This window comes from Paramisgurnus dabryanus, chromosome 15 (assembly GCF_030506205.2).
Source record: "Paramisgurnus dabryanus chromosome 15, PD_genome_1.1, whole genome shotgun sequence".
Classification (NCBI taxonomy): Eukaryota; Metazoa; Chordata; class Actinopteri; order Cypriniformes; family Cobitidae; genus Paramisgurnus; species Paramisgurnus dabryanus.
In genome coordinates, this window is record NC_133351.1 from 15445186 (window position 1) to 15464463 (window position 19278).

Below are 19278 nucleotides of genomic sequence, written 5' to 3' on the forward strand. Positions count from 1 at the left end.
CTCCGCAGAAGTGAGTTTTCATTTTGATTAAAACGATTTCAATGAAAGATTAACTGGATTTATTACAGACGTCTAAAAGCATCTCTCTCCTCCTTCATTCCATCATATCGGGCTAGAAATAAATCAGTAACAGGCATGTATGTGGAGTTACCCAAAACAATTTACAACTTTGCATTTACAGCAAGATGTAGTGTGGTACTAGAGTCAATGTTCAAACAGATGCAATGATATTAGTTTTTATGCATTTGGCTTTTCTGATGTGTGGATCGAGCCCATGAACTTTATGCTGCCAACAAAATGCTCTACAAATGAAGCTATATGGCCACATTCGTATAAGCTTGACTAACTTGATAACTTACTTGTTAACTTTGTTAAAACAAGACTTTTTAAGATGTCAAATAAAACTTTGGTGTCTCCAGAGTACATATCTAAAGTTCAAGCATATAGATAATTTATTATTGCATTTTAAAATTGCCACTTTGTAGGTGTGAGCAAAAATGTGCCGGTTTTGGGTGTGTCCCTTTAAATGCAAATGAGCTGATCTCTGAACTAAATTGCAGTGCCGTGGTTGGATATTGCATATTAAAGTGTGGTATTATCCCCCTCTGACATCACAAGGGGAGCCACATTTCAATGAACTATTTTTTCACATGCTTACAGAGAATGGTTTACCAAAACTATGTTACTGGGTTGATCTTTTTCACATTTTCTAAGTTGATAGAAGCACTGTGGACCCAATATTAGCACTTAAACCTGGAAAAAGTCAGATTTTCATGACATGTCCCTTTTAAATATATAAAACTATTTAATAATAAAATGCAATTCATTTAATAATCATGTGTTGTGAATGATAAATACAATACTTTTATTATGCACATATACTTTTATACTTTTATCATGTGTCCCTGTAGCTGAATTCGTAAAGCATTTTATTAGCAATGCAAAGATCGTCGGTTCGACCCCAGGGAGCACACATACTGATAAATGTATAAATTAAATGCACTGAAAGCATCTGCATGTGTAATTGTAAGTGCACAGACTACAGCGAGATATTATAGACAGCCAACATAAATGAAACCATAATTTCTACCTTTCATCCTACCTACAAAGTTATTCACCTAAATGTCAATTTAAAGGCAATGACAAAAGCGTAGTTCACAAGAGGTAGTGAAGCAAACCCCCTGATTTCTTTCTCCTGTTGTTTCCAGCCATAGCCTGTTTCCATGGTAACTGCCAGAGACAGAGCTTTGGAGAAGGGCACACCCCCTTACACCTCCCCCTGGCAACCTGTACGACAGTATGCATGCAAGTAAAAGTGTGCAGTGTCCATTGTGTTTCCAGCTGTCACTGCCCATGACAGAGACATTTATTGGCGCTTATTTACTTGTGCGTGTTAAAATAGTCTATCGAAGCCTTTAACATACTTCCGTACTTAAGCAATGTAACAGAGTAGCTTAAGAGTAATGCAACAGACAAGCACTATCATGACACTCATGTAAGCATATCACAGTCTTCTACCCAGTGGACCCCACCCAGGCCTGACCCCATTTCCTCTGTGCTGCTCCAGTGCTTTCTGGGTGGAGTCCATGTTGCTATGTGCCTGACTGCTCACGCTGCCACCCATCTTCAATATCCGTCCCACCCCATTATGCAAACCTTGTTTTTCCTCTCTTTCCTCCCCTCCAGCTGAGAGAGACACCCAGCACTTAAATCCTTCTCTTAGCAGGACACCCAACCCTGCCCAACCATTTGGGACAGAAACCCTTCCCAGATAAACAAGAGGTTAGCAACAAACAGTTCCCTTGTGCCCTTTGCTTGGGCTGAACACTATTTGATAGCAACACCCAGAGCATCATGGATTGGTGCCAGAGAAATAAAACTAGCCCTACAGGAAACCGACTCTAAACATCAGCTCTAGAGTAAAGCGCTTGAGGTCTTGAGAACTTAGAAAGGCAGCGTGCGAGATGTGTGCTTCAGATTAGGGCATGTGGCAAGAGGCCGAGACCTTTCGACAACTCTTTCCTTGGACTTGAGACCATATGACAGATCAGATCCAAACTTTAAAGAAGGAAACACTTTCATCCTGCCATAAAACACTGCCTGGAGACACTCCGCAACGGGGCAGAAGTTTGTTTTTATTGACTTTTTATTACAAGGGGTTTTACTTTATACGCTTAACCTGAAGTGTGCACTTCAGAGGCCCAAACGCTCAGACAGACTGCGTGCACCGCCTGACAAAGCGCATAATTCCTAACGCTAGTGCACAGGCAGCTGAGGATAATCAGCCACATATCTGCTAGTGATTATGAGTACTATGGTGTTTTTCTGTGAAGAAGGGCTAAGTAATGCTGTCTGGTGTCTAATGTCTGAAGCTAGTCTTTCCTAAAACAGATGTGAATGCACAGACGACTTATCGGCTTTTGTTTCTGTCCAATGCAGCTGATTTGCTTTCTCCCGAGGCCAGCGTGAGAGACGATTGGGCCAGTAAACAGTATTGTCATTGGCCCAATCTGTCACTAAAATATTTTTTTTTGCCTGTTGCCGTTTGTCTGTATGTATTCTTAGGCAATGTTACAATCGTGAACGTTAACGTCTCAGCAATGTCATGACGTTTCTCCTACCAAATTGGTTGTTGTGGACACTGTTGCATATTACGTCAGCTGCTAGAGCAAAGAGACGTTAAGATGCCGGCGGCGTCCTCCAATTATGAAGCCAATGAATGAACGTAATTATTTAACATCTTGGAAGCAGACATTTACTTGCGTAAAACACGATGAAAGAAACAATACAATGTTTTGCACAGTTTGCCGTCGGTTTCCAGGTAAAGTCGATTTTTCGTTGGAACAAGCAACTACTGAAAACAAAACCTTGAAACTCATGAAAAAAGCAGATAGCACATAGTGTGCACGGTGTTACCAATAACCCTTCATCTGGTCCACTGAACTTAATGGCGAGACGTATGAAAAAAGATTTTGGTTCATTATCTTACTTAAAATTCCTTCCCGACTTCAAGATTCCAAATGGATGACTCCATTTCTGTGCAGAGTTAATCCTGATTTTTGTAACATTTTTAGAATTAGAGTTTACATTTAAAATTGACAATTGTCTGTACAAATGAATTCTATTTGACTTTTGAATTGTTATTTTAAGTATGTGACACTAAAATCTTATTTTGGTGGGGCCAGTAAAATGTTTGGCTGGACAAGTGAAAACCTGAACCACTGCGTTGAGCCCTGCATTATGTCGGACATTAACAAGGACTTTATGGCCACTAAGAGGCTGTTTACACTTGGCATTAACATGCGTTTTCGTCGAACGGATCACAAGTGGACGACGTTAATGTCAGGTGTAAACGGTGTTCAAAAAGTTTTGAGCTCGTCCACTTTCGACCACTTTCAACCACATCCAGAGGTAGTCGAAACAACTTTCGATCGGATCGCTTTGGAGTTGCGGAACGCATATGTGGTTGAATGTGTTCGAACAGCCACACGCGACCGCCTTCTCTCCGCCCATTTATCTAATCTGAGGTATTAAACACAAGTTTTACGTCTTTTTTTGACTTCTGGCGTGAACATACGGTGAACAGCGCTATTTTTAGCATTTCATTGATAAAACTAAAGCGGAGGATCTCCGTAGTTTCGTTTTGAAAGCGTGTGAAAGTTGCGCGATCCTATTTCATCAATTGCGCTGAAAATTCAGAGAAAGCTTTAATATATAAACGTAGAAAACACTGTGCAGCATGTTTACTTGCTAAACAAGCAGTGGACTCCGACATAATATTAGTTTGTGTCCATATAAACTCATAATTACTCCCGCACGGGTTTGAATGACAGCAGAGAGACTAGCCCACTGTCTCACGGACCACCCCCTCACAGTATTCAGGACAGAAGCGGTCGAAAGTGGACAAAAGAGACGGATTTAAAAACCAGGTGTAAACGTAATGTGTCTCTCTCGTCCACTTGTGATCCGATCGATGAAAACACATCTTAATACCAAGTGTAAACAGCCCCTAAGTCACAATTACACATAAAAAATGGCAACTAACATTCCTCACCTTTACCATGAAACTTGGCCTCGTCCAGAAGAGGTAACATGATGGTGGAGTTGATGGTGGAGGGGGAGCGTACTGCTGTGGTGTACATAAAGGGCATTGACTGCACCACCACAGGGATACGGTGCACCTGGCTAGGTAGTTTACTTGGGCTTGAGGGTGGTACGGGGTGGATGATGTGCAAAAATTGCTGGCCCCTTACTCCTTGAGAAGATCCAACCAAGGGCCCGGGTGTCAACACGGATTGCATTCCCGAGGAGACCGAGGTGATTACTGAAGGTGACGATGATGATGAAGAAGAGGACGGAGAGAAGGCTGAGGTAATGGGTGAGGTGTTGGATGATGGAGATGATGTCCGTGTCTTGTTGATGGACAGGTCCACGGGTTCGGTCTGAGTCTGGAACTGCTCATGAGAGAGCAGATCTTCTGGAGGTTCCGCCTTCACTTTGCTGAGAAGAAGTGGCATGGCCTCCATATCAGGGTAACTGTGCACTCTGGGTGACTGTAAGAATAAAAACACAAAAAAAATGAAAAGTACATAAGTGCAGAAGTACTCTGTGGCTCAATTCAATTTAAGATCAACTCTGATGACGATTTGTTTGTCATGTTGTGTTCGTTCTGTTTCTTCTCAGTAGGTACAATGGTTGATTGGCAACACTTTCTAATCAATCTGTCCTTCAGTGCTGCAAAAATACCACATGGGCCAGACATCCTGACCTGTCACGTTCCTTTTATGACTGCTGGTGTTTTTTTGTGTGTTTTTAAGTGTAATTTTACCTAACACACACACACATTCAAAACATACAGTACACACAGACAGACACACAACTCTTTATGATAGCATATGGGTCTTAAAATAATACTGTGTACTAGTCAGTATAAAATACAGAACAGTAGTACTACAGGTAGTTGCTATCTGCTAGATAAACATTTTGATTTTTTGAAGAATTTTCATATTAATACTATTTGCATTCCTTGACTCTTTTTCAGATTTACAACATGATTGTCAACGGTGAAAACAATGACAAAGTGATTTGTGGTTTGTTGTTAACAAGAACAAATGATGCATAAATGATGCATGGTGCCTTTTCGAAATCGACATACAGTACTGTTGTTTTAAAAGCGGTGGTGCAAGTACCATCATAATAAATGGGTGAACAAATGTCATTGGTTCTTCTGCTAATGTAAGAATGACCCAGATTTACTGTAATTTTGCATTTACATTTTAATGGTTCAATGGAAAGGTGGGCATGTGATTTTGGGCCTCTATTGTGTTTTTATTTATATACAGGGCTTAAAAATTTATTAGGTCACCTGTCTATTTGTCCTTAAAGGCCTTCCAGCATCGTGAAGTGCTTTAATGGAGACTCTGGGCCCTATCTTGCACCCAGCGCAATTGACTTTGTCAGTGACGCATGTATCATTTGTATTTTGCACCGGCGCACAGCGGGTTTTTCCCTCCACAAACGCAAGTCGGCAAACTAGGAAATGAACTTGCGCTCCCTGGGCGGTTCAGCGCAAAAAAAGAGGCGTGTTCCGGCGCAAACCATCCGTGATGCTATTTTGCAGTTTCAAAAAACAATTGCGCCACTGACCAGAAAAAAAAAGTTTAAAGTCAGTGGCGCGTTGCGCGTTGTTCATTATGCTATTTTAAGGGCGCATGCTTGACCATAATGTATAGCGTGCACAACGTGCATACACTTTGCATCTAATCTACACAGATGCAACAGTTATTTTTGCAAATCATAAATTGTTACACTTAAAAATATTAATACACGAGATAAGGGGAATCATAGTGGTGAGCATTGTGGTGATAGTTTTTATTTATTGTGTGGCTGCGTTAAAAAATTCTCATGCAAATAACGATAAAAATATTTTCATAAGTTTGTTGTGTGGCTGTATTACGTTTATTTTATGTAAATAATAATTAAAATGTTTTCATAAGAAACCTTAATGTATATGAACTTGATTTGTAAGAGTACTTTGGGGTTGGACCTTGCTTGCGTTTCTTGGGGCCGATTTCAAAGCCCCCAAACCCTTTCAGCGGTGAGGGTGGACGCAGCGATGTCCTCTGCTGGCGTCTGTATAGAGGCAGATCCACCACCCGTTACACGGCGTGCCCGATTTATGCTGGCAAGCTTGGGATTCCCCCGTCTCCTGACATCATTCTAGCGCTTGGCGCAACGATGGGGATGCCAGCTGATGAGACAATTGTGGCTATTTCCTCTCACGCCTGTTTAACCTACGCTGATTTGGGCGGGTTTCTCCTATCCCCATACAAAACAACTTCTCTGTCTTTACTCTTACAAGAACATGGGTCTCCTCGGCTGTAAACCCCTCCTGGCGTACGCCTGGTAAATCCGTCATAATAATAGCAACCCGCCATGGAACTTGCGCCCTTGCGTTTAAAGGGAATGTTGGATAGCGTTCTGATTGGTTTATTTGACGTTACGCCCAAACCACACCTATGAATAATGAACCTTCTTCAGACCAACCCCTTATTGATTTGCGCCCCGCCGCAAGAGTTATTTCTCACGCCGGGAAAATAGCAACAGCGCCCAAGATCCGCCCACAAACTCACTTGCGCGTTGCGCTTCGCACTTGCGTTTCAGATCGTTAAAATAGGGCCCTCTTTTCTTTTTCAGAGAGTTCTCAGTATTGAACAGAAAAGTCAAATTGAATTTATGTTTTCATACCCAAATTTAAGCCAGCATATTCAACTTCTTTCAGAAGTGTAACATTCAACATATTTTTTTATTAAGGACTGCAAGTTAATAACTGTAATTGGGCATCTGAATAAAAAATAAATAAAGTCACTACACTATTTTTGTGAATCAGTAACTTCATAGATAACAACAAATAATGATATTTTAGTATTAGAAATACTACTGTGACTAAAAAGCTTACACATCTTGGTGGATTAAACATTATAGAAACCTAAAAAATGATTTTGGTATCACCAGTACTGTTAGTTCAGAGTCAGATTGGTGGTCTAATACATTTGTTAAGCACTGTATATAACTTTAAAACTGGAAATTGTATGTTAAAAATACAGCGTGAAGTGTCAAGTCATAAAATGTCAAAACGGAAACAGGATCTGTAAACAGTGCACCGTCATCCGTGTGCAAGCGGATAAAGCGTTGCTCACTGCAGTAAAAGCATGCAGTATAATGATCACTACTGAGCAGGCGGCTAATCATGACGGAGCAGCTCATTAAACCAAAGCAAAGAGTTTTCCAATTGTGGGCGGCAGATGTGATAAACGGTCTGCTTGGGAACTGCAATTCGACTTTGTTTATATGCTCACATTTCTTTATGTTACCGTAATGTGGACTAAGCGGTCTGCAGTAAAGCTTTTTTCCCCTGAGTTCATAGTATTTTTAATTCGGTTGCATGGAGTCTCTATGCATTGCTAACCTGTGAATAAGCAAAATGCATCTAAATCCAAAAACAAACAAATGACATCCAATTAAATGTGCAATGTGGGAGTTTTAGAATAATCTCTTAAAATTATCTCTTAACAGAAATGCAATATAAACATAACTATATTATCATTGGTGTATAAAGACCTGCATTGTTTTTATAACCTTAGAATGAGCCGTTTTATCTACATACACTGCGGGTACCCTGACATGGAAGTCGCTGCCATGTTTCTGTTACAGTAGCCCTAAACGGACAAACTTCTCAACAGAGCACGTTTCGTCCCTATGTTGTCTCAGACAATGATACTGTATGTATGTCCTGTGGCAGCTACTGTAGCTTCTCTTTGCGTTTTGAAATTGAGAGGTGAGCCGTGGACTGAGCTACTGGTTGCAATTCACCACTAGGTGCCGCTAAAAAAAGCACACTGGACCTTACTGGAAATATGCTGACATGATGACACACTCAGGTCAGGTCATTCAGGGATCAAAGGGCATTGTCACAGGCCAGGAAAAATAAGCTAAAGGTCAGGGTTACAATACTGAATTGACTGGGAAGTATGAAAACAGCATTATCTGAACAAAGGGTTCCTTCTCTGCAAAGTGCGATCATGACAATGCTTCAGTAGTGATTCTGCCTCTTTTAGCACCTTTTAGCCAAAAGGAAATGGACAATGAAACATTTTCACAGTTCTACTCAAATGACTGGTGGGTCTATTATGGGATTATGAAAATATCTTAAAGTCAGATTTTAACACTTAAACAGTTTACCCTAATGTTTAATTCAACTACCCTCCAAACATTATTCAAAATAAATGATGTTGTACTCCATAAATACAAGTCATACAAATTTATAATGCAACATTTGGAACGATTACATAATTTCTGATTTCGAGTGAACTATTCCTTTGAAGGATTAGTCCATTTTCTTAAAAAATCTAGATAATTTACTCACCACCATGTCATCCAATATGTTGATGTTTTTCTTTGTTCAGTCGAGAAGAAATTATGCTTTGAGAAGAAATATTGCATTTTTTCATTTTAATGGACTTTAATGGACCCCAACACGTAACAGATTTAATGCAGTTTAAACTTGCAGTTTCCACAGAGTTTCAAAGGACTCTAAACAATCCCAAACGAGGCATACGGGTCTTATCTAGCGAAACTATGTCATTTTTAGAAGAAAAATTTAAATATGCACTTTTAAACCACAACTTCTTGTCTATCTCCGGTCCTGTGACACGCCAGCGCAACCTCACGTAATTGCGTAATGCCGTGGAAAGGTCACGTGTTACATATATGAAATGCACATTTGCGGACCATTTTTGAACAATAAACTGACACAAAGACATTAATTAGTATCATTCGACGTCAGAACGGTCCTCCTTCTCCACACTTGTAAACACTGGAGCAGTAGTTTCGTATTCGTCATCCGTGACCTCTTGACGTGATGACGTATTGCATGAGGTTGCGCTGGCGTGTCACAGGACCGGAGATAGATGAGAAGTTGTGGTTTAAAAGTGCATCTTTTTTATTTTTCTTGTCAAAAATGAAAATCGTTTTGCTAGATAAGACCCTTATGCCTCATGGAGGCCTTTGAAACTCCGTTGAAACTGTAATTTTTAAACTGAATTAAAACTATTATGTGTTGGGGTCCATTAAAGTCCATTAAAATAAGAAAAATTCTGGAATGTTTTCCTCAAAAAACATAATTTCTTCTTGACTGAACAAAAAAAGACATCAACATTTTGGATGACATGGTGGTGAGTAAATTATCTGGATTTTTTTAAGAAAATGGACTAATCCTTTAAGAAATTTCATTTCTTTTTTTAGTAAATTCTGTACATTTAGTGTTCAAAAATGCAGCACAGCTGCACAGACATGGTAGTAATCAAACCCAATGAGTGAAAGTCTATTTGCATAGCATGCAATCAGCAACCTGCTAATGAGGGTTGCATAAAAGAAAAGAGAGGTGTCCCTGATGACCAATCAGCATCACTTTCTCAACCCAATTAAAAAACCGGCCGCTGTAATGCCAACTGTATGAGCTCTCACACCTTTTCTAGTAAAAGGCATTTAACATCAACCTCTGTGATGAACTCTCATTCAGACACTATTGAATTCTGTGATGTACCCTTCGGGGTATGCTTAAGAGGCTTTAGACTGCATTTGTATTTTTTTGTTTGTGTGCATGTATATAGGACGTTGTGGGAAGAGGCCCCCGTGGGCGCTGTAGCCTCAGGCTTTGCGGTCCAATGAGATGAACTTTCTTCTCAAACTAAGTTCCTCTCTTTACATTGTATTCAATTTGGCTTTGGAGAGCTCTGCATTTAAATCATTTGTTAAATTGTTTTTAACTCAGGTTTGAAGCACAAAAACAGCCAATTATTAAAAACATCACCAGCATGATTATTTTGATTGTATTACTGGTTAATCTACAGTATTAGCGTTTATACGTCAATGTGATCTACTATAGTGAGATGAATTGTCAAAAGGAAAGATGAAACTGTAGCAAACTACGGTAAATGGAGCATATGCATCCTTTTACACGTAAACCCCCAAGCAAATCAAAGGCTTCGGGTTGGTGTGTGAAAGCTGGAAACCTTTTGTTTGCATGCTGATCCTTTTCCTTGTCTGAACAAATGTTTCCGAACCTCAACCACACATTTATTTTTGCTCAAAGCTGTGGTTTCCACCTTCGCTCTTTACTGATCGTTTCATTTCTACATGAGATCTGAGGGCAGAAGATAAGACCAAAACCTCGTTTTACAAAATCACTGTATATCAATACTACATATAAATTTAGCTGGACAAGATTGTTAAGCCACTTTGATAGTGAATAACATTAAATTTTAAAATTCGTAATGCCTATTTTGCTATAGCGTGCCTATTTTCGCAGGCCTAACTGGGGCAAACCGTTCTCAGCAAGCCCCTGGCATGTGGCCACGTGAATGTCGGCCATGTCTGAGCGATGAGATGCACTTCAAAGAGGCATTGTGTAGGTTGCTCACTTCCTGCCGCTTGGCAGCATCTCGACACATATGGATAAATGTGTCTCACAGCCTTTCGCAGGAAGCAAGCAAGGTGTTGTTAAGATGTTCTGATTTGTGAGACATACTATTGGCTCAAACTTTTTACAGCAATAAGAAAAACCTACATTCCCTTGTGTGCATTTGCTACTGGCTTTTTGGTACATTAACTGAGTAATTATTAATGAACGGTTCACAAAGCAGTGCATCACTGTCAATAATGAATACTTATAATGAGTCTGATCAATATCGCTTGACTTATATGGCACTCAATCAATGTTTTATGCTAAGCCATGCATTTCTAAGGCAAGTGCTTAATGATAGTCAATCTGATGTGTGTTTGGATAGTCGTGGTCACGTGTACTTAGGCAAGGAACATGTGATGTAAAAAAAAGTAAAAAGAATGGCTTTCTACAGCATCTGTGCTTTCGCCCTGCCAAAATGGCTGCCCTGGCTGCAGTGGCCCTGACTTTGAGCCCGGGGAGCTTTACTGCTCCAGCTGTGTCTTCTTTCCACAACCCTGCTCTCCATCGGGTCTGTTTCACACACACACCATTCCTGTCCAATGCCTGGGAGTAATTAGGGGTATCAGCATGAGGGGGTGGGTGGGAGTTAGGGGTGAAGAAATTGTACGGCAGCGTGGATGGGAGGGTAGAAATTGTATCAAAAACAACTGTTCTCTTACCCCTCTCTCAGATTCCAGAGGTTCTGCTTTGACTCGGACTGCAGGCATTCCGTCTAGCATTAACATCCTGTTTTTGATGGCGTCTGCGAGTCGAGAGAGAGAAAAAGAGAAAAGGATGAGAAAGCTGCTGCGTGTGACTCCTCTCACCTTTTCGGGATTCGAGTCAAATCTAGAATGCTCTAAACAATAGCGCAGACTGCAACAGAACAGGCAATGATGTCATGGTATGCAGTTAGTAAACAGTTCGGATTTAAGTCCGAAAGTACACAGACGCATCTGGTCAGTATTTTGGCTGGTATTTTACACCTCAGGGGCTTTGGAGATCGACCGGAACAGAATGCAGAATAGAATGAAGTTTGCCCCACTTTTGCAATAATTAAAACGAGAGGTCACGAGTTCGATTCCCAGGGAACACACATACGTATTAAGTAAGCACTGCAAGTCACTTTTGGGTTAAATTGTCTGCCAAATGTATGCATGTAAATATTAACCTCTAAATCCGTTTGTTGTGCATTCACATTCCAACAGTATGCCTGGTGTAAAACATATCCTGCAGAGCTTCCGTTACCCGCAAATAGGAAAGAATGTTCAGCGTCACCTACTGTACGTGACCTGCTACAAGTCTATGGGTCAGAGCTATCCAAGCAAATGTGCACAAACATACACACACACAGACACGCACATGTATGCACACACACATTCGATGCTCTATTCCCTGACATCTCTCTTCTTGGATATTCACACAAAAGATACGGCTTTCAAACAGAATCCACTTCTCTATGAAAACCCCCCTCAGGCGTCGGAGTATTGGAACAAAAGCTACAGTCTCGTTACAGCTCGCCGCTTCAGACACTCTCGCACATGAAAAGTGGCCACCTCCCTCAACATCCAAGGATGCATGAGGAGACGGCTTTAATGAACTGGTGGAATCTGATTACAAGTTAATATAGCTCTTACACCACTGAATGATGGTAAGTTGAGATGTTGCAGCACTCCCACTGAGCCAGTTTCTCTTCCCTGTCTACTCAATTTACCATGTTTAACACCATAAAGGCACAGTAATAGACACATAAGCATCTTGGGAAATGCAATATTCATGTTTCCTCATGTTTGTTTGGATTTCTCTCGTTGGAAGGGACAAGCGTAAATTTTAACGCGGTAAAATGGAAAAGAGTTGCCATCTGCGGCGATGACTTCAATGCACTTTTTGACATGGCAATTTTTTATTTAATTACTGTTCTGAAGTTAAAAACTCATAAAAGTGAGCACAAATAACAGTCTGTGTTAACAATCTAGATGATGACAAAAAAGATGGATCTTGCAGATGCTTTTTCCCCCAAACAGACTTACAGTACAGTGCTTTCAAGGAATACATTATTATCAGTGTGTGCATGTGTGTGTGTGTATTCTCAGAGGATTGAATTTATATCCTTTGATCAAACCCATGAACCCAATGCTTCATCGATTGAGATACAGAAAATCAGAAGAGCATCTGCCACACGTACTGTGAAGCGCAAACAGTGGACAGTCAAAATTGTTATGAAAAAAGGGAACCTTATGAAACCAGCCAATCAAAACAATGCGATTCAGCCTCAAATGGAGTTGTCCTGAAGTAACCCATGCACTTATTATTTTAGCAGCAGCACATGAAGGAATGCAAGCAAAGCAGATATACTTTAAACATCTCTATTACAGTACACTTCACTCCTGGCGTTGGCAGCAGGAAATGAAGCCCAGATCTCGACTCAGCACTTGGACTCGTTCTGGTGAAGACGGGACAACACTACCCACCATATTAACCCTTATGAAATACCCATGTTTATATTCATGCTGGTATATGAGCCATTAGTAGATGCACAGTTTAACTTAATGAAACAAGCATTCTGGCTGTTCTTGAAGAGATGCTGAGCCAGGCGCAGTGAAAGGAGAAACATATCACTGTGAATTGTAACCGTAGCCTCTTGTCGTTGGCAAAGCAGGCTTCCAAGCAAATCTGTGTGCGTTGGATTGATATTGGGATCAGGATGTCCAATGGCTCCAGGTAGTGGTGGGCTGAGATAATGTTGCCATGGCAACCCAAGCCGGAGCTCAGAGGTTTATTGTCCTTCTGGATTGACGTGTGAGGTTTCACAAATGACCAGGGCAACAGCCTGATGTATTTTGTGTCTAAGATCTAGCCAGGGAGCTGTCACCACGCTCTTGTGTATCACGCAAGCATATCACTCCAAGACGTTGATCATTAGATCAGATAAATGAACCAGGCTCTTGCCTAACTAGCCTTGTCCCTTAAGAGAGCTCCAAATGGGAAATCAATACCAAGAGCAAGGTCTCAGTTGTTTCATTAACCATCAAATGAACAGATTATTAGCATAATTGAGTACAGCACCATGAGGTTAACATTTAGGCATCATTTGTCTATCTTAACTTCAATTGATTAACACTTAATCAAGGAAGATGGTGTATCGTAAACTGTATTTAACAGCGGCAAGGTGATACGGGAGTAATGATGACTAATTTTCGATTCATCTTCCTGTCTTCTCCAAAACGTGTAATAGCTCCAGGTTGGATCTTTGTGATTTATCTAAACCAGTCGACTGTACTGTCAATGCATTAAACTGGAGAGCCTAACAAAAGATTGAATGGACACAACACTGTGTTTTATATAGAAATCAAAAACACACCAGTGTATGCACTTGTTTTCCTTGACAAGCCTTTGATCAGATCAATCATGATGTATTCTGATGCACACCTACTGACTGGATGAGCCGAAGAGATGGAAAAAGAGTGATCGAAAGAAAGATTAAGATCACCTTTCCATTTCACCAAAGCTCTGAAATTGCGATCCCAGGTGTTATGAGAATGTGTTCATGGGAGGTGCAGTAGCTGAGTGCTCAGGCATCTCATTGCCATGCACGGCTGGAGCCATCCCCCAAGAGGCTCCCTGAGAAGAATGAGGCCAATTCAACTGGAAACGGGGCAACAGGGAGGGGGCCCGCCTGGGATTTGATTCCGGACGAGGATGGGGAGACAGGGGAGGGGATTGGCTGGCACTTCTATGCCCAGTCGTAGCTTTAGAATACCCTGATGGCCATGGGTGCAGGCTGAGGCACAGTACAGGGGGTCAGGACCTAGAGAAATGACAAGCGGATCAATATGAGGTGACAGGCTTGGGTGGAAAAGCCTGACACTCTGGGACCCCACGCCGACCTTGCCACAAAATGATTTAAAGAGCATTCAACTTGCCCCCCTCTGAAGTTGAGTCCAGACCTCATTGTGCAGCTTTCTGCCTCTCCAAGCCTTGTGTGGACTTGATGTGAGGGACGTTACAGTGCATGGCAGGAACCTCCATTTAAGAGGTTGGTGGTTTGTTTGGAAAAATCTAAATCTGTTAAAAAAAAAACATTTGGAGCATTTGGAGCTTAATGTGGGGTATAGAATACTCAAAGCTGAGAAACTTCCAAGTAACATGAGGAGCAGGATTACATTATACATCATCTGAGATTTTAGGATTTTGCACTCGAGGAGTGGCATGCTAACATACGGGTTCCCGCGGTTCTGCCAATGCTTTGTTCCCCTGTCGAGGGCCCTGAGCAACTGTGGGCATCTGTGACACAGAGGTTGGTCCTGCTGCCATGGGCCGAAGGGGGAAATGCGGATGGGGTGAAAGGAGGAGGTGGGGAGGGATGTTGGGATTTGAGCAATGGAGCTCGGCCAAAAGCCAGACAAGCACACTGAACTCTAAAACATGCCAACATATCCTCTCTCGGTCTCAACCAGAGCAAAAAAACAGCATTTTATGTAACATCAGACTTCACATTGAGGAGAAGGGCTATTGAGAGACACTCCCTGCTGAGCTCTTGTAAATAGATTGCCTTGCATTCTGAGCTGCAGAAATACTTCGGAGACACTTTAAATGTAAACGGGTGTAAGTGCACCACTAGTGTCTCCAAATGAAATTGCAAATATAAAAGCAATTTCCTTGCTATTGTGAAGACCTGCCTGACAAACTTTTGCAACCACTAGGCTCAAAAATCTTTTTACATGCACTTTTTTTTACATTACTTCCTCTGGTCACTTTCACACATTGTCTGCAAGACAGAGCTCAACTCTGCACTTCCCTTTTTGGAGCCCCCTAAAAAACTGCCAAAAATGACGAGTCAGCGCTCTCCCATCCCCAGCAGTGAACATCCAAGCTAAATATTCAGGCTGAATACCGCTTTTCCATCTACAGACATTTTGGAAACTATTCATTGGTTTGTGGGCATAAACTTTTGGTTTACTTGACTTTATTGCACTGACAGAAAGTACCATGGTATTACTTAGACTGTATTATTGTTTGTTAATGCTGTAGTATTTAAATAATGTAACCAAAGTTCCTGTCACCTACCTCAGAGGTTGCCAAGTTTCAACCCTGACCTGCATCTAACCTCACATCCCAACCTCATCCATATCTAAAGTCAGCCATACACTAACACAATGGACTGCCAGCCTACTTTATTAGATTCAAATCTATACATGTATGCATGTGTTGTTTAAATACATGTTTGTGTCCGCCTGGGTAGGCCGGGTTGTCCAGCCCAGTTTGGCTCCTCCCAAGGTTTCGTCTTTGTGTTATCTAAACACAAGGGTGTAGGGAGAATCTTTAAATTGTGCTTGACTATATATTACCATCTGATAATATCAGTGTATCATTTTGTTGCTGTAATATTGCCTGCATGGCCCACTTGGAAACAGATAAAATCATTAGAAAAGTTTTAGAAGTTTAAAACTCAAGAGTTGCAAGATTTCATGCTTAAAGGACTAACATTGAACCTTAAAAAAATCTTGTGTTGGACATTATCCAGCATAAAAAAACGCTCACATCCAAGCAGATTCAAACACACTTTGCCCCGTGGATATTAAGGAGTGTAACCTTAACACTGCCCAAACTTCGGTGTGGACTGTATTGCTTTGGTTAATCTTTTCTGGCACACTGTGAATGACTTCAGACTTTCCATTTCATAAGGCGCATTTTCCTTGGCAGGCGAGTCTGTCTTAAGACTTTGGCCGCTTTCGGGACATTTTTTGATTTGAGCTCCAGAGAAATGAGCTGCTTCTGTAACAGCTGAGTTTGTGGATGTTATTTGAGTGTGCGTTCTCTACCCCGCGTACCCAGACGGTAGCGACTCACCTCAGGGAGCCCGCTTTGCCATTTTCCTCTGGCTAAAAACAGCCACACAACAATACTTGTCATTCACTCAGCCTTCCAACCAAATAGATTTTCTGACTTGTAGCTCTGTTTTGCTGAGTGTGACAAATGAACTTTGACAGAGAAATGAGTATGGGAAGTGCCAAAAAAGACCAAAAAAAGTTCCGAACAGGAAAACTTAGGTCAAGAATATAAAGCAGTCTTAAATCAAATGTTTTAGGGCAATATCAATTCAATAAAGATACATAATAAAATCCAGTTCACTTACAAAGGAAGCACTAAAGCCCATCAGCATTTTTCTTTTTCCACCGAAAACAAATGGCAGGGCCTATGCAAGATGCCAGCAGCTAAAAGACACAAAAGTACACCTATTTTACCCCCATCACTATTGGATCTTTTCCATTGCATATTAGCCTACCCCACTATTCGGTATGGGCCAGGTCGGTTCAGCTCACCTCACCTCACTTTGGCTTGTTTAGCTTTTCCATCGCGTTTATTAACACTTCATAGTGGGAGGGATTATTGGCGTGTTGTTATATTTGCGCTGCCTACTGCTGTGACATCATACAAGTGAGAGCGTCGTTGTACATCCCCATACATTTATTTATTTCTCAGTCTGCCACAAAATTAAAATTGACCACCACAAATAAACGTTTGCACATTGCATTTATCACTACCTCTGTCTCACATGACAGTTTCTGTACAAACACCTGTGTCGTCAGTCGACGCACTCCGCTAAGCCTCATTTAAGTTGCATTTAAGCATAAATGCGGATGTGCGCATCGCAAATGTACCGCCACAAACTGCATGGCTGGTAAAAACTGTTATGTGTTCCTGATTTCCAACCTGTGGATGTTTTTCATCGCTAAAATACAGCAAAGCACAGATGACAACAGGTTTACTTAAGACAGCGCAAGCTAGCATGAAGGTAAAGCTAATCTTTTACATTATAGCGATGACACTGGTAGTGACATTTCTCTTAGACCAATCCGTAATCTACAGTGTTTTCGCATCACGTTCTTGTATCAGCTAAGGTCGCTTGGAACCCCAACCGAGGTGGTACTAAAAAAAAGTATTGGGTACTACGTACTGCACCCAGTGGAAAAGCCCCCAAAAGTAAGCTGACCTGACCCAAACCGTGGGGTACTATGCAATGGAAAAGTGCCATATGCCTCACACACTTCATAAGAAGTTAGAGACCTTTAAAAGGAGGCTGTGGCTCCGGTAAACATTAAGCCAACTTTCCAAAACACAGGCTGATGGAAGCACCCACAGTCCAGCAGATTGCCCTTGGGCTCTGGCTATTTCTGCATAGGGAGATCCTGTGTCAGTGATTCAATGAGGATGAGACAGCTCGGCCGTGAGATATGGCCTACCACTCACAAACACAAGGTTGGAAGCAGTTAATACACTCCAAGTTGATGTTACAATATAAAGTATTGAGCAGGTATATTTACTGATTGGTCAATTCTAAGGAGGCAAAATGTCAAAAGTTGTATAAGTTAGACTATCATATTTTACAGTTTATTTTTAGGACAATCCAAAACAGATACTGAATTAAGTGGATCCTATGCTGCAAGGTGAATTACTAAAAAAATGCTCAGTAATACTATAAATATATATAAAAAAAACAAATATATATGCATCACCATCTCAGTTGTGCAATAACTGCATCCTTTCCCCCGTCAACATGAAATGTCTTCTGTCAAAATTTGTGAATACAAAACGAAATGGTATGGTTTACCAAAATACATCTAGAACACGTTAGCTATTCTTTTTGAAGGTTCAGGATGTAGGGCACCTTTAACTAAGCAAAGGGACTTTTGTGCTTTTACATTGTGGGTTTTTTCAATCCCAACATTGTTTTGTAGTTTCTCGTAAGACTATACTTTCTGGTTCCGTCTTTCATCTATTTATGACCTCTGATGAACTTCGTTTTATTTTTCACTATATCACAGCTACACACATATGTAAATACATCTTAAATTTATACGCACATACTCAAGTACACTTCTCTGAAATGAGTGTGCTGAGCTCAGCAGTGTCACACTATTTTAAGCATAGTCCATAATAGGAAATTGGATTAAGTGGTAGATAAAATTCTCACTATATATTTTCAAAATCTAAATTTAAAATGTGAATAAAATAATTAATTTAATATCCTGAACCTGTCATTTGTTTTTATGCAGTCTCTGAAGGAACAATTTATGTGAATCGGTGTTACTGTCCGCTAATCGTTATATATAAGCTAATCTTTATTTTTTATATATGCCTATGAATCAAAATATTTACTGTTCCAATAACAATATGTAGGATTTTTTGTGTTGACTACCATGTATTGCTAAATGACTAAATCTTCATGATTAAACATCAACAACACATTTATTTCTAATATGAATTGTAATAAATCTCCTGTTACATTTTGCGCACACACTCCTCTTATATCGTAAAATGGTGGGCTGCCCAAGAGAGGTGTGACCCCAGTCACTGTAAGCACACCTACTCCCTCCCCCCTTTAGTTAAAGTGCAGTGGTCTCAGCGGCCCATGCTTTAAAATAGACCTGACACAAAAACCTCAATTGCTCCAAGAGGTATGGCATGGGTAGATTGGTCACCGCAGAGGGATTTCGCTCCAGAGAGCTGGACATTCATACTGATGATCTGTGTTGGATCAATAAGGAATGTGCATTTGCTGATACGCTGCCTCTGTTCTGTATTTTCTCCCTCCGAGCCTTCAGTGAACACAGGAACTGGAAATCCAAACCTCATCTCCAATTCAGAAAAGAAAACTAATGAACTGCCTCTGACCAGCACATGCCTCACAGCTCTTTCTCTCTCTCTGTGTGTGTGTCTCCGAGTGTCTGCATTTAAAGTATTGTCTATGTTACAGTATTGTGCACTGTAAC

General features: G+C 40.9%; 1 protein-coding gene across 4 annotated transcripts in view; it reads right to left on the reverse strand.

Moving 5' to 3' along the window:
- The window catches only part of klf12b (Kruppel like factor 12b), a 43164-nt gene that overhangs the window by 13811 nt on the left and 10075 nt on the right, over window positions 1–19278 (reverse strand). For 2 of the 4 annotated variants that reach the window (XM_065251761.2, XM_065251759.2), the window contains exons 2-3: window positions 11185–11267; window positions 4055–4553 (exon numbers count right to left, since the gene is read on the reverse strand). In XM_065251761.2, coding sequence (XP_065107833.1) covers window positions 4055–4553; window positions 11185–11250 — 565 coding nt within the window. In that variant the 5' untranslated portion in view covers window positions 11251–11267. The remainder of the gene's footprint in view (window positions 1–4054; window positions 4554–11184; window positions 11268–19278) is intronic. The other 2 variants (XM_065251760.2, XM_065251762.2) reach the window with 2 other exon arrangements.